The 14708-nt window shown below is 48.9% G+C and overlaps 1 protein-coding gene across 1 annotated transcript; it reads left to right on the forward strand.

Moving 5' to 3' along the window:
• The first annotated feature begins 1647 nt into the window (after positions 1 to 1647).
• Positions 1648 to 14026, forward strand: EREG (epiregulin). Its single transcript, XM_058024805.1, has 6 exons — positions 1648 to 1746; positions 3171 to 3248; positions 11712 to 11795; positions 11942 to 12065; positions 12630 to 12776; positions 13635 to 14026. The coding sequence occupies exons 3-6, from the start codon at positions 11771 to 11773 to the stop codon at positions 13693 to 13695; spliced, it is 357 nt and encodes a 118-aa protein (XP_057880788.1). The 5' UTR covers positions 1648 to 1746; positions 3171 to 3248; positions 11712 to 11770; the 3' UTR covers positions 13696 to 14026.
• Positions 14027 to 14708: the final 682 nt, after the last annotated feature.

Genomic DNA, 14708 nt, shown 5'->3' on the forward strand with positions numbered 1-14708 from the left:
TTGGTTAATCCATTTCTTCTGTGTGTAACCTAGGAACGGTGTCCAGGGAGACTTGGATACCTGAGATGATGTTCAGACCATTGATGGGAGGAGAGGGTGACTAGATGATTTCACGTAGTCTTGGTCATTCCCAAACCAAACCCCAGAGGTTTCCACGTACCATGTGACTCATGGACTCTCAAGAGTTGGTGGTATTGAATTCATTGGAGATCAAAGAATATGGATTTTATAGCAGTTTGAGCCCAGTGAGGGAAAACACCGAATGGAAATGTCTTGTTGGGTGTTGCTACATCAAGGTATTCCTGATCAGCTTCTTTCCCTTCTACCTGCATCTGCCCGCAGGCAGAGAGCATAATATCCAGCCTGGCTCCCAGCTGATGTGAGCTGGAGGGATTATTTTTGCTGGAGTTGTAGGAGATCTTCATTGGGGGCCACAGTGTCCTAGTTTGAAACATGACTACAGCAATGATTTGGGCACCTGTGTTTATGGGCTCCCTAGGGAAGATTGTCTCATCACCTCTGCATGACAACAGCCAGCACAATAAAGGCCTGATCCTCACAGCCTTTTTTTTTCCTTTTTTTTTTTTTTTTTTTTGGTCACTTCAGTAACAGTAATGATTAACAGTAATTATCAGAACAGTAGTGGGAGTGTCCCATAATGCTAGTGGATGGGGGAATTCCAATAAGTGCATCTGCTACAGTGCTTAGTGCTGGTTACCAGGCCAAACAAATACACCAGAGACCTGTGGCTCTTTCTTAGATTTGGTTTCTGGAACATGTGCTGGCTGAGCTGGTTTCAGGTGGATTGCTGTTTACTCCATCATCCTTAATGACACATTGCTCCTGCCAGGGTGCCCCAGCTCCCGTGTGCATGGCTGGTGTGCAGGTGACAGTCACTGCTGTGCTGCAGCCAAAACGTGGAGTCTGTGGACAGCTGAAGTGCCAGTGGTGGAGCAGGGCCTGGGGTGAGTCACAGCTCGGTGCTGCTTTGGATTCAGCAGGCCCAGCGCAGGCAGGGAACAGCCTGCTAGTCAGCCCTTCCTCTGCTCATATATGCTTGAGGTATAACAGCAAAATATTTATCAAGGGCCAAAATAAACTTGCCAAAGGGATTGAAGCCAATGCAGCTGAGGCCTGTGACAGCCAGGCTTCCCAGATGGAGCAGTGAAGAGTCAGGGGCTCTACTTATGGTGTGTGTGCAGCACATATTGGTCAGGCTTTAGCACAGGCCTTAGAGGCTGGTGCTGTGTTTCAGCAGGTGTGCGCTTCTCATTGACAGTGTCTTCCTCTTGTCTTCCCCAGGCTGGCACCAGCTGTCCTGATAGGAGGTGCAGGAGAGGCATGGAAGGTCGAGATGGAGAGCCCACAGCTAGGAGAGACTGCTGTGCAGATAACCTGAGAGCAGCTGGTGAGTTCCCTGTTGCAGTGGGCTTGCCATCATTTCACTGTCCTGAGGGGGATGTCCGTCTCTGGGCAGAGCCATCGGGTGGGTGGGCCATATGGTCATCCACCAGGGGCATCCTGCCATGTAGGAATTTCAGTTCTACTGGCCACTGATCAGAGGCATGAATGATGCTCCCCTGTGTGCACATGGTGACTTGTCAGAGAAGGCAGTGTTCACCTCTGCATGTGTTCTGCCTCTCAGTGGTTAGTCCTTGTCCTGGAGAACAAGAAATTCTGTGGAGGAGATGACTTAATAAACTCAAAGGAGCTGCTGATGGACAGAACAGCACACAGGACTCGTGGGTAAGGGGCTGGTGTTCTCCCAGCTTGCTTGCAACCTACTATATGCTGTGGGGAAATCCCCTTTGTTTCAGGCTTTGTTCTTCTATTATTCTGTTCTATGTAATTGTTGTAAACAGTTCAGCCAAAACAAGGAGAAACAATTAATATATATAGGGACAGTGATATGGGGGGGACTTGGCTTGATACCACTCTCAGCAAGGGCATGGGTTTGTTTATCACCAAGTAAAGGCAGAAACCATGGAAAGACTCCACAAATTAGAAAGGCTTCAACCCCTCAGAGGCTAAGAAATCACTCAGCATGGAGCACTGGGCTGTAATTAGGAAAGGGAAATCACCAGCTGAGCATTAAGAAGCTCTTGGTGTCCGTGAGATGTGTTGAGGCATTTAGGATTTGCCCAGGGGAGAGTAATGGCAAAGTCATACAAGCCAGGAGAATGAAGTTTTAAAAACTGCCCTTTAGGGAGGAATGCAGCATGAACTGGGAGACCTGTCTCCCTTTTCAATGCCATCTTCTGAGATGGATGAGAATTAGCTGCTTGGGTGTTTTTTTTCTCTTTTAAATTGCTGGTTAATGCTGACCCAAGAAGTTGGTAAAGAAGTCAGTGAATTTGGGGAATTGTTCTTTATTTTTAATAGCACAACATCTTAGTTGTCCAGTAACTTTGACCTTGTGCTGTGTTTACAGGAAGAGGCATTGGCCACTTTCAGCCCTGGGTGCAGAATTTGAACTCTCATAGTTTATAGGAGAGAGTGGTTGTTTAATTCATCCCTTGCATTCACGGCAAATTTGAATCTGACCTTTAAACGGAGTAATTTGGCTCAAGGTTTTTCTCTACTCCATTTCCTCCAGCCAGTTGCGTCTACGTATTCCAGTTAAAAATACTTTCCCTTCTTAGGGCATTTGTCCTAAGGGCATGTTCCCATGAGTCTCGAGATTTTTACCATTTATGATTTTCACAAAATCATGGAACCTTTTGGGTTGGAAAGGCTCTCTAAGATCACTGAGTCCAACCATTCCCCCCAGCACTGCAAAGCCCACCGCTGAAGAGTGATTCCAATTGCACATCTACTTGCCTTTTATATCTCTTTGGGAACTTTATATTAACCTTGTGTAGTTCAAATGAAAGTGCTGTCAAGATTGAAGTGCATTCCAGTTGATGTCTGACCTTCTGAGAGTATTTCTTGAGCATCTCTCATTTTGTGCAATGAAAGTTTGCTCTATGTAAGTCTGCTAACGGATGTACATGCTGTTTGAAAAATTCTGGATGATTTTCCCAAGAATTTACAAAATTGCTGCTCTTTGTTACTTTGTGTGGAACAGTGGTGAGTGCATCACTGCAAGGCTAGGAATGATTTTCTTTCCATTGCAAAAGTACTTTCTAGCAAGAAAATATGTTGATTCTGCAAATTTATCTTGTTTTCAGGAGATGAAACCAAGGCAGGTCCATGCCCACAGCAGCAATGCGTAAAACCAGGTACAAACCCTACAGAAGGCAGCTAAAGTAAGTGGTACAGACACTCACCATGTATGGTTTTAAGTATGTAAAAATGCACAGATAAAGTGGCTGTTCATTGCTGTGAACACATGTATTCTTCTACAGCGAGTCGCCACAGAAAAATATACATTTCATCTGTGTTTTTTCCTCTTTAAATCAAAAAGGGCATGTTGTTCATAGAAAGTGCAGTGCCTCATCACTGATGGATACACTGACAGACAAGGCTCAGTCAGTACCTGGGAAATGATCACTGCTGTGAATCTGCTGCTCTGTCCCAGAGGGGGAGGTGAATGCTTTAGACATGGCAGGGACTGAGACAAGCTGAAACAAGGACTTCAGCTGAGCCTCTGTACTTTGTAAAGAGAGATTTCTTTTAAAGGTGGTTATTAAGGCAGTGCAAGGTAATAAAAGCAAGCAACTCTTTCGCACAAATTCTTGAGGTACTTCCTCATATCCTTGTTACACTTAGTAAAGAAAAAAATCCCGAAATGTCAAAGCATTCAGGGGTGGTGAATGCAGCCCACACTGGTGGGGTGCCAAAGGGCACAGATCCCGGGGTGCCTTGCCCTGGGTGTGCCAGTTCACCCCGGCAGGAATCGAGGCCAGCAGCAGCGGCGATGCACCTGTGATGCTCTGTTGCCCAACCAGCACTGCCTCCCAGCATTGCACAGACTTGTCGCTCCTACCGGCACCTGTGGGATGCAACGAGCCTGCCTTACAATGACCCCATTGATGCTGCAAGGCCTCTTGGAAAACTGGCTCTTAAGGTGCGTGCCAGCCTTACCCCAGGAGGCATCGTCCACGTGGAGGAGGGGATGGTGAAAGCTGCACGCGGGGATGCCGGATGCGAAATCAGGCGCTGTGAAACAAAGCACATTACAGAAAGGTGGAACAAAGATGTGTCCGTGATACTTGTTTTCCACATATTCAGATCTGAAAGAGGAAATTCCAATGAATTGCTCCAATTGTGTCAGCGTTACTTGGTATCTGGGTACCGGTACAGGACTATAATTAAATGTTGCCCTTCAGAGGATAAATCATGCAGGAATTTAAGGGTAAAATTAATTATAAAGTGGAAGTTCTTTGGTGATGCTGCTTTTTAAGACATCTGTAAGCCCACACACAGAAACAGGTTGGTAATAATTGCAATTCCTTCCTTTACTCATTATGATCCCTGAAAGAGCAGACAATAAAATCCTTAATAAGGGGGATCAGCACAAATTAAGGAAGCAACAAAAACAGTCATGCGGCATCAAAAAAGACACCATCTACATGGCATGACTCATTAGAGGGGAAAAAAGGGGACTGAGAAAAAGATTCCAACTGTATCATGAACCACTTGCTGGGGAGGACATCCTTCTAAATGCTACTTTCACACCAAGCTTTATTACTTTATCTTGCCAACTCTCATACCACTTAGGTAATTAATAAGTGGTGCTGACACACAATTCTGTAGCAACACACTGCCTTTTTTCACTTCAGCATCTCCATGCCACTGTAGACCTAAGAAAATGATCCGAAAATAAGGAGTATTATTAGTTAGTACCAGATCTATTGCAACCCCCTGAATGAATGTCTTCACTCCTTAGAACTGCATTCTGAACACAGAGTTGTGAAATATGGAATTCTGCAGTGTCCAGTATGTCTGGATTCTGCAGTATCTGCAGTATATCTTCTACAGTTACCTCTCTTCAATACTAGTATCAATAACTGCTTATAAAACAGAGAAACTAGGGACACTTGAGTTACCAGCTGGTGCAGTGCAGCTCAATGTCAATTCTCGGATTCCTTTCAATGTGAGATAGGCTTATCAGTGCCACAATAAACTGGGTATCGATGTGCCTTTATGGAGAGCAGTAAGGCAGGGAAAGATGATTTCTCCTTTAAAAGGAAAAGGAGTAAACCATCATTGCTCTCAGCAGCTTGTTGAGATGAAACACACTTCACATTTTAGGCAAATGCGTGCAGTAGGGATTTGGTGGATGGGATCCCTCGCTCATCTGATGGTGGGATGTAACTGCTGAATGAGGTCTTGCCTAATATAGCAACAAAGTGCGTGGGCTTCAACAGGATGCTTGAAAGGATTTTTTAAAAAAGTAGCTGTTGGCTGCTCTTTCAAGGATCTTATAACTGATAGAGATGTTGCTTCCAGGAACTGCCTGGACTGTGGTGCTGCTGGGCTGTGGTGAGCCAGGGGCTTGAGGGGGAACGTGGCATACACATCCCCTGAGCTCAAGACCATTGTGGCCAGCCCAGGTGCCAGGTGAGGTGCTGGCATTCCTGGTACCTGTGCTGTAACCTAATAAGCCATTTCTGCCCCTAGCTCCGGGGTTCCCTGGCAGCTGCTGAGGGTCACTTCAGAAATGCCAGGAGGTGGGAGATTCGCCCAGCAAGTTCCCAGCTGCCCACCCTGGGGTGTTTCCCAACCCTTGGTTTAGGCACAGGTGCTGTTCATGGCAATGCAATGGCCCAGTGGTCCCTTGTGTGCTGGCAGGGGCTACCTGGGCAGCTGGCTCTGGGTCTGCAGGGCCTCTTTCCATCGAACATCACGTGGATGGATGCTTTGAAAGCAAGCAGAGGCAGCGGTCCCGAGGTTGTGCCGTAGGCATCCACAGCCCCGGGAAGTCAGCGCATGGGCTAGACTGCTCAGAGGGCTCGGGTAATTTTACGGCCCCAGGTACTATTTGCAGTGCTACTGGCTGGAACCAGGAACACCTAATGTACCCGGGCACCAGCCGACGGCCGGAGTGGGCAGAGCTGCCCCCTGCTCCGGGCAAATGGCTGGGACAAGCCGGGCCGGGGGTGCTGTCGCTGCCCACTATCGGGGCACGGCCCGCGGGCAGAGCAGGGGGCAGCCGGGGGCGGGGGGCAGGAAGCGCTGAGGCCGAGCCGAGCCGCCGGGCCGGGCGGGCCGTGTGGGCCGTGTGTGACGGCTGCGGGCCCCGCCTCTGCGTGGGCACATAAAAGTGCTGCCGGCCGGCCGGGCGATTGCACACCGCTGCGCCGCTCCTGCCGCCGCCGCCGCCTCCTTTCCTGCCGCCTCCTTTCCTGCCGCCTCCTCTGCTCCCCGGGCACCGAGGGCGATGGACGCCGGCTGCCTGTGGGCCCGCAGCCTGCTGCTCTTCCTCGGTAAGCGGCGAGGTCCCCGTTCCCGCGGGCAAGGGCTGGGAGGGCATCGGGTGCTGCGTCCTGGGGCAGGGGCATTCTTTGGCTGCTGGAATATCTGCGTCAGAACATAACGTTCAGGTTGCCTTCAGGTGAGGCTGATGGGTTTCTCTCCGAGATGAAGTCCCGGGTGCTGACAGGTGTACCCGGGTGGATTGTATGAGCTGAGGAGTGGAGCACACAGCACACTTTGTGGTGTGTTCTTACAGGATGTTTTGTTGCTTATGTGATGCCCAGGTGTGTCCTGTGACTGAGTGAAGGTGGACATTCTTTCCCTTCTCACCAGCTCTGCTCTCAGTGCAGTCTTTTCCCTTCCACCTTGACCTGTCCTGTTTGTAGCCTGGTCCTGCTGCCTTCTCCCGGGCCATGCTCTGGGTGAGTTCAATGGGTGAATCCTCACAGCAGCAGAGACTTCCTGATCATAACAAAACAGTTTGTGGCCTCCTTCTGCTTGACACTTCTCCACCTCCTCGCTGGGAGTGTGTTACTCCATTGTATGACATAAGCTACCTGAAAGTCTCAAGTGAACACGTGTATCCTTAGAGCATCAAGAGTCCTGGGGCCTGGGTGTGCTGTGATGCAAGAGCTGATCCTTGTCACACACCTCCATGGGGTGCTGGCAGTGACAGGTGATGACTGCTGAGAGCTGACCCTGCTGGGCAACTTGAGCTCTGTGGGCAGCAGATCCTGAGACCTGGCACACTCACACCTTGCTTTAATAACAAAGCATGTTCTCACACTCAGGATGTTGGGCTCGAGGTCATAGTTGATGGACAAACTCAGTTCCCAGCACTTCTCTTTTGGGACAGATGTTTTCCTCACCTTCTGAGCCCACTGCAGTATGAGTTTGTGTCTTTCCTCTTAGCTGAGTCTTTCCATAACAATTGATGGAGCAGGTGCTGCACAGCATCTCACTTGTCAGGACAGCAGGCTAAACGTCTTGTAGTCTGTGAGTCAGCCATGCTTTGCACAAAAATGACACTGGTAGGAACTGGTATGTCTTCATGGATCTATATATGAATTTCTTTGTTTCCGGGGCAGGCACAACATCTAATAGTAAGGGATGGGTTAGTCATAGCTAGGTGCCATCATAACAACTGCTATGAGCACTTTACTGCCTTCCCCTCCCAGGGCAGGACTGTAAGCAGAACTTGATGCTTCTGGGAAGACTGGAACTGGTGTTATGCCAGACTGGAGGAGGTTCCCTGCTGAATGGCTGAAGCCCTACTGAAGTGACAGTCTCCTTGCCAGGTTCATTTCCTGGCTATTGTGGGCTTGGAGACAGCAGCAAGGGAGTGGTGAGATAGAGATGTCTCTCACTCCTGAGGGGACACGGTGCTATGCCAGCCACATGTGGATGTGGTGATGGTGGGGACAAGCTGGGGACCTGCCTTTTGTGGGAGTTGTTGCAGGAGCCTCGGCACTGATCCCCTTGTGCTCCCTGTAATGCCCACTCAGAGGGGAAGGCAGGAGTTGGACCTCGGACTCACTGGACAGTTCCAGGACCTGCTGTCCTTATGTTTTCCTGTGTCACATTCTTCTGGCTCTCAGCAAACTGGCTCAGCATAAAGACTGCTGCATCTGAGGATGGGGCAAGTGTTAGTGGCCAATGTGTCTGGCTGGAAGTCATAAGGGATTGCTGCTTTTGTGGCATAGGGACCTCACCCCCATGCAGGAGTTGGGAAGCAGTGTGGCTGAGGCACAGGGGCAGCACCTGAGTAAGATCAGTGGTGTGCAGGTCTCCAGAGGGATGGGAGCACTACTGGGATGATGGGGTGCACATAACTGCATTATCTCTGCCCAAGGGTAAGTCCTGGCACGATGCTGAAGATGATCCTGTGGGCCTGTAACAGTTTTGGAGCACCAGTCTTCCCATGATAGACTGGTGTTTCCAGGGCTGCCTTAGAGCTGCTGTGACCTGATCCTGGACATCCACAGCTGTGAGTCTGTGGCTCTGGAATTAAACAGTGGTAGTAGGGATGCTCACAAAGCCAGTGGGACAGACTGGGTAGCTTCCATGTTCCCGCTTAGTTTGCCCAAAGACAGAAGACAGTTAAGACATCCCCTGGATGTCCAAAATCAAGTGGTAGGGATGCACCTTGGTCTGTCTTTGCAGTTAAAAAGGGCTGAGATCTTTCAGGTGTGTGTCACCTGGGCACCTCTGCTTTGAAAGTGCAGCCCATGGGGAGGGTATAGGTGCTGCTGCTGTGGCAGAGAGACCATAGAGATGCCAAATGGGAGGTAGCACCATTCAGGTGAATTAGTACAGGACTGGAAATCTCAGTGACAGACGAAGGCAACTCAAATAATGATTGAGCTCTCAGAAACTTGACAGTTCCCCAAGTGTAAATCTTCCACAGAGGAGTCCTCAGTTGAGTGTATCTTGGCTGTGCATCCTTCATCCTTAGCAGTCATCCTGCCACTGGAAACTACAGCTGGCTCACAGTGGGCAAACTGATGATTAAGCCTTGTAGGTAATCTCTGATGGAGGTTGCAGGAAGTGAAGACATTTGGTCACTGGCCCTTATTTTCCTTTCTTCCCTCATGGAAGGACAAGTAAGCAGCAGCATTATTCCTGTTCCAGTGAGTGCTGTCAGTGTAAACCTTGCAGGAATACCTGTGAAGCTGGATGGGATTATGATGTAGGAATACGACTTGTAACACTCACATTACTGCAAGACACAGATGAAAATCCACCACCTAATTACTCTTATCTTGTACCCTGTGTTTGCTTAATGAACAGTGAAGGAATAAAAATATAACCTCTCCCAGGTGCTGTGTTTAGTATGCATCATCTGATAAATATCCTGGGAAAGGCTCTCCTTTGCCAGTGCTGTGTGCGGATCCCTTATCCTCCCGGTGATGTCAGAGGGGAAATATGTGCACGGGGGAAAGGGCAAAACAGAGCAGTGCAGAACAGGAAGAACTTTGCCCAAAAGCAGCAAATACTGCTGGGTGTCAGCAAATATCCACACCTGCAGTCCAGCCTTTCCGGCCCTGGAGTCTGCAGTCAGGTGAAGGAGGCACCTGCACATGGCTGGGACTGGGAAAGCCCTTGGGCAGTGTTGGAGGAGGAGGTTATTTTTAATTTGTGCCCCATAGATGTCTGAGTTGTAGCCTTTAACTGGAAAGCCATGCTCCTTTCTGGAGCCAAGATGAGAGCTAACCTGTCTCTTCCATGGATCTTTTGGTTGGAGTTTTCTCAAATATGAAAGCCAGGTTCTGCTAAGTCTCCAACTGAGAACTCCAGCTTAAAAAGCAGCTGCTGGGGTTATGCCCAGGTCAAGGAAGCGAGCAAACTGTGACAGAAATGTGTAGGCTGCATGAGATCCTCAGCTGGCTTAATCCATCTGCTTAACAAGTGGGTATCTCAGATACCTCTGGCAGGTGTAGCCTTGACTTTTTTTCATTTCTGTCCTTAATTCTTTCGGTGACATGATGTGTCCTTAGTCGGACACTGCTGTCTTGTACCATAGCTCCTCCCTTACAAGGGAGCAGCTTAGTCCATGGAGCACTCCTCAAATGTCCCCCTAGTCCCTGGGAAGAAGAACTGGCTCGCTAAATCTTTTTCCAGCATCTTTTGGGACCCCACATCCCTGGGCTGCCTGTCTGACAGCTGGTGGCTCTCCTTTCACACACTTGAACTTATGTTTTAGCAACTCAGATGGGCCTCACAGAAATGTTAAACTGCTGCTGCTGAGGCAATCTACAGTGAGCACACTGCTACTTAAAAAAAGAAAATCCCACCCTGAAAGTAAACTTGCATGTCCTGCCCCATTGGAGGGAAAGGCAGGTCCTGCTGAGTCATGCCAGTAGGCACAGGAGTCTCCAGCTGGTATAGGTGCTGGCATCATGGACCTGTTACTGTTGCTCTGGCTCTGAGGGACCTAGGCTTTGTTCTTTCTTCTAGAGCTTGGTGGAAATCTGGTTTATTAACTTTGCAGAGGGAGGTAAGAAGGCGGAATGATGTTTTTAAAAATGCAAACACAGGAAGAAGCCCCGTCCCTCTTAGATATTCCTGCTGCTTTGGTGTGTAGCTGGAATGAAGGATAAAGGAAGCCTACCTATCACCCAGAAGTAGATGAGGTGCCGGAAACCCATAAATTACCACTGCTAGATTTAACCCTGAGATGTAATGACACTTTCTAATAACTGGAGTTGAATTAGAATGATCGGGAAATTATGGAGGCACACTCCCTCCATTAGACATGCATGACCTGACAAGTTAATAGAGGCAAACAGCCCAAAGACACAAATTACAGACTTCCGTGGAATGGGGCTGATGACTAAGCAGTTCATGAGCAGGTTAATTTGTGACCACAGCAGGAGTTTTAGCCAGGTGGATTTCATTTCCATGGGTCAGACATTCACTATTCCTCATGGACTCACTGTAAAACTACAGGCACCTGGGCTGGCTTTCCAATCCTGCTTGCAAATGTTTATTTAACTACTGGAACAGCTGAAAGCTGTGCCTGTTTCTTCTGGTGTTCTGCTAGGTAACAGTGGCCCAGGGTCATAAAGTGGTCAGTAACCTCTCCAAGCCCATGGGCAGATGAGGAGTGTTTGGTATCTCGTGTTAGTGGCTTTGCAAGCGGGCCTTTCAGCAAGGAACTTCCAAAGGAGTCAGTGCAGGAACTGTCCAGCCCTTCAGCTGTCTTCAGCAAGGAGACGGCTGATTAAGTTATTTGCTGGTAAAGAGCAGCTTTTGTGTTAAGCCTACCTGGAGCAGTTTGTGGTCTCTGAAGCCAGTGGTGGGGTGCTGAGCCTGGCTCAGCACTGACCTGGTGTGCTGAGTCACCAGCTGCACTGACTTGCAGATTCCTAGGGAATTCTCTTCCTGTGGGCTGTTGTGAGTCAAGGATATCTTGATTTTGATCAGCAAAAGGACTCCTCCTGTGATGAGTGCTGGACTGTCATGCCTAATTGTGGAAGCCTGGCTATTTCCCTTGCACAGGTGGCATGCCAGACCAGTCAGAAACCTAACACAATCATCAAATGGCCTAATTCCTGCCTCTCCCCATTATCTCTCCAAGCCTGTTCCTGCCCACAGTGTGGGTGAGAGGTGGTCACAGACACCAGGTTTTTGTTCTGCCTTATAAGTTTGCATTTCAGAGATGTTTCTTTTGGCTGCTTTATATAATGTAGGCGGCACATCACTCAGACCTGTAGTTTTTCAGCTTTCAACTACAGGTCTTTCCTACCATGATGAGAAGCTTCTGTTCTTCTTACATTAATTACTACAGCAGCTTAAACAATTAACTCAAAATGCATCTAGTTTTGACTGTTGTTTTTATTGTCTTTTAGGTTACCTATTGCAAGCAGTCCTGGGCACAACAGTGATCCCGTTATGTGGGCCTGGTGAAATGGAGAACTGCACAACAGCACTCAGTAAGTACTGCACAGCTCTGTGTAAATACCAGGCCTTTGGTTCCCAACTTCCTTGGGCTGGCAGCCTCACTGAGGTGCCCTTGGGAGTCATTTTTCTCTGAGCAGCATTGCCCACATCCTGAGGCGCTAACGAAATATCTTTGCAGTCCAGACAGAGAACAGCCCACGTGTGGCCCAAGTTGGGATAACAAGATGCAAGCCTGAAATGAAGGACTACTGCTTCCATGGGCAGTGTGTGTACATCGTGGACTTGGATGAGCACTACTGCAGGTATGGACAGGCCCCACTCATCCTGCAGGTCTCCCTGGGGTGGGCTTTGAGGTGGACTTTGCTCTGGCTGCCATTGACACTTAGCTGAAACAGCAATCCAGCCAAGTATTAAATGCTCGCAAGAAAGTGAAGAGGAGCACCACGTCTGTAATGCTTAGCTGCATTTAAAGCAGTGTTAAGCACATGTGCTGCCTCCAGTGATCTCTGTGAGGGTCTCAGACACCTGAAATTAGTGACCAACCCAGCTTAGACTTGGGACATTCTTTCTGATGTGCTTCCCTGTCCATCTGTATTTATACTAGTATGAGATCCAGAGCTCAGGCACAGCACCAAGGTCTCTCCTTTGATCCAACCTATGAAATAAAGATGCTTTAGGCATTTTTAGGGGTATTACTCGTTTACCTGAACAATTTGCAGTCATCTCTAGGGCCACGTGGCCTTGAGTTACATCAGTTAAAGTGTTTGGTCCCTGAGGAAACGGCTGGCCAGCAACCTGGGATGCTCTGTGAGCTGCTGAGGTGTAACTCCTGTGCCACATGTGTGACTATGCCTCTGTCCCCTCAGGTGTGACGTGGGTTTCTCGGGGGTGCGCTGCGTGCACTCGGAGCTGGTGCGGCAGCCCCTCAGCAAGGAGTACGTGGCGCTGACCGTCATCGTGGTCCTGCTCTTCCTCGCTGCCCTCTCCCTCGCCGCCTACTACGTCTGCAGAAGGTGAGACTCGTGCTTCTGGTGGCTCAGGAGGCTGGCTAGCTGGGGGTGGCAGGCATCCTCTGAGCCCCCCAGGTAGCCTGGAGCAGCTCACTCCCTGGGCAGTTGCACACACAGCCCCGCTCAGCTGCGCCTGAGGCACTCAGGGCAGGCAGCGTGCTGGCAGTGTGGCACAGGCGAGGCTGCAGGCCAGGCAGCAGCACTCCCAGTGCCTGTTCACCCTCACTCTGGGGCTCTGTAGGCTGGTTCCTATCTGGCTTAGAGGGTGTGTTGAGCTCAAGGAGAGAGCAGACAGGAGTAGGGAAATTCTAGTTCTTTCATTGGTAATGCCATTCCCTCAGACATCAGGGGCAGAAGAGCAGTTGAATTTCTATTAGCTGATTTGTTGATCTGGTAGGTTAATCTGAGTGTGACATCATGAGCACTGCCTTATCAGCTTTACTATGGGGGACAATACTCTTCTCCAAGAACAGATCCAAAGCAGCAAGAATCCTTCTACAGCCTAAAAACTAATGGTAAGCATTTGTCAGAGAGCTGAGGAGATGGAACAAGTCCAGAAGGAGAGCTCAGCTTCCCAGATCTGGTAGGCAGCTAGATGGTAACCAGCAGGATTTCTCAAAGACAAGCCTAGTACCAGCAGGAGGACTTTAATGCAGATGTGGAATTGTCAGTGAAGAGTTGAGAAAGGAGACTGCATTCAAGTGAAGTCAGACCTGGAAATGAGCACAGAGAGAGCCCAGCTGCTAGAGATTTTAAACAAATGTGAGGAGCTGGTACAGCTTTTTTCCTTTGCCCCTACTCCCCATCACTCCCCAAAAGCAACTGGCTTTCCAGAACTGACATTTCTGTCTTCTACTCCAGGTACCGCAGCAAGAGGAGACAGACAAACGCCAGTGAATACAAGGAAGTTGGTGCCCTATAGGAGAAGCTGTGGCTTCCTGCAGTGTTCAGTTCATCTGGATGGACTCACCACCTACACGTCTATTTAAATGTTATTTTTGTTAATAATATTTACAATATTTATAACCTTTAAAAAATTTCAATTGTTTGGTGATTCAATAAGCATAGGTCAAGCATTTTATGTTCAGTGTTTTATTTTTTTATTAAATATTTCCTAAAGGGAATCCCACCTAGGTGGTTCTTTGGGATAGAGATATATTTTTATAAAAACTCATCTTCTTGCTCTGGAGAGAAGAATTTTATATTTATTCTTGTGAATATACTCAAAGCAATTGTATTCCTTGAAATAAAACTTCTAGACAAAGCCAAAATGTCTGCTGATTCCAGCGAGTGGTGGTAGATGGAGTTACCTCTAGCTGGCTGCCCCTCACTGGGCATGTTCCCCAGGGCTCAGTCCTGGGACCAGTCCTGTTCCCTATCTTCATCAGCAAATCCTCATGAAAGGAAGGATATTGAGAGCCTGGAGCATATCCAGGGAAGGGAGGTGGGGAAGGGTCTGGAGCACACTTCTGGGGAAGAGCAGCTGAAGGAGCTGGGGGAGCTAAGCCTGGAGAAAAGGAGGCTCTGGAGGGAACCTTCCATCTCTCCACAACTCCCTGGCAGCAGGGGTGGGTCAGGGGATCTGTTTCCAGGGAACAGGGACAGGACAAAAGAAAATGGCCTGGGGAGGTACTGATTTATCCCAATATCCAATCAGTACCTCTCCAAGCTCTGCCTGGGGAGGTACTGATTGGATATTGGGGTAAATTTCTTCTCTCTAAGAGCTGTCCAGTCCTGGTGAGACTGCACAGGACAGTGGTGGAGACCCCATCCCTGGAGAGGTTTAACAGACACAGTGATGTGGCTCCTGGGGAAATGGGTTATTTGGTGGGTTTGGCAATGCTGGATTAATGCTTGGACCCTGTGATGTCAGAGTGAAACCCAGCGTGGCTTGACTGAGCAGTGTCTTAGAGGCCTCAGCAGTTATTCTTGGAG

This window comes from Melospiza georgiana, chromosome 5 (genome assembly GCF_028018845.1).
Source record: "Melospiza georgiana isolate bMelGeo1 chromosome 5, bMelGeo1.pri, whole genome shotgun sequence".
NCBI classification, from domain to species: domain Eukaryota; kingdom Metazoa; phylum Chordata; class Aves; order Passeriformes; family Passerellidae; genus Melospiza; species Melospiza georgiana.

Coding starts and splice junctions, on each gene's coding strand:
- EREG (XM_058024805.1), top strand. CDS start 11,771: ATGGAGAACTGCACAACAGCACTCA. Junction 11,796..11,941: donor GAACTGCACAACAGCACTCA/GTAAGTACTGCA, acceptor ATATCTTTGCAG/TCCAGACAGAGAACAGCCCA. Junction 12,066..12,629: donor TTGGATGAGCACTACTGCAG/GTATGGACAGGC, acceptor CTGTCCCCTCAG/GTGTGACGTGGGTTTCTCGG.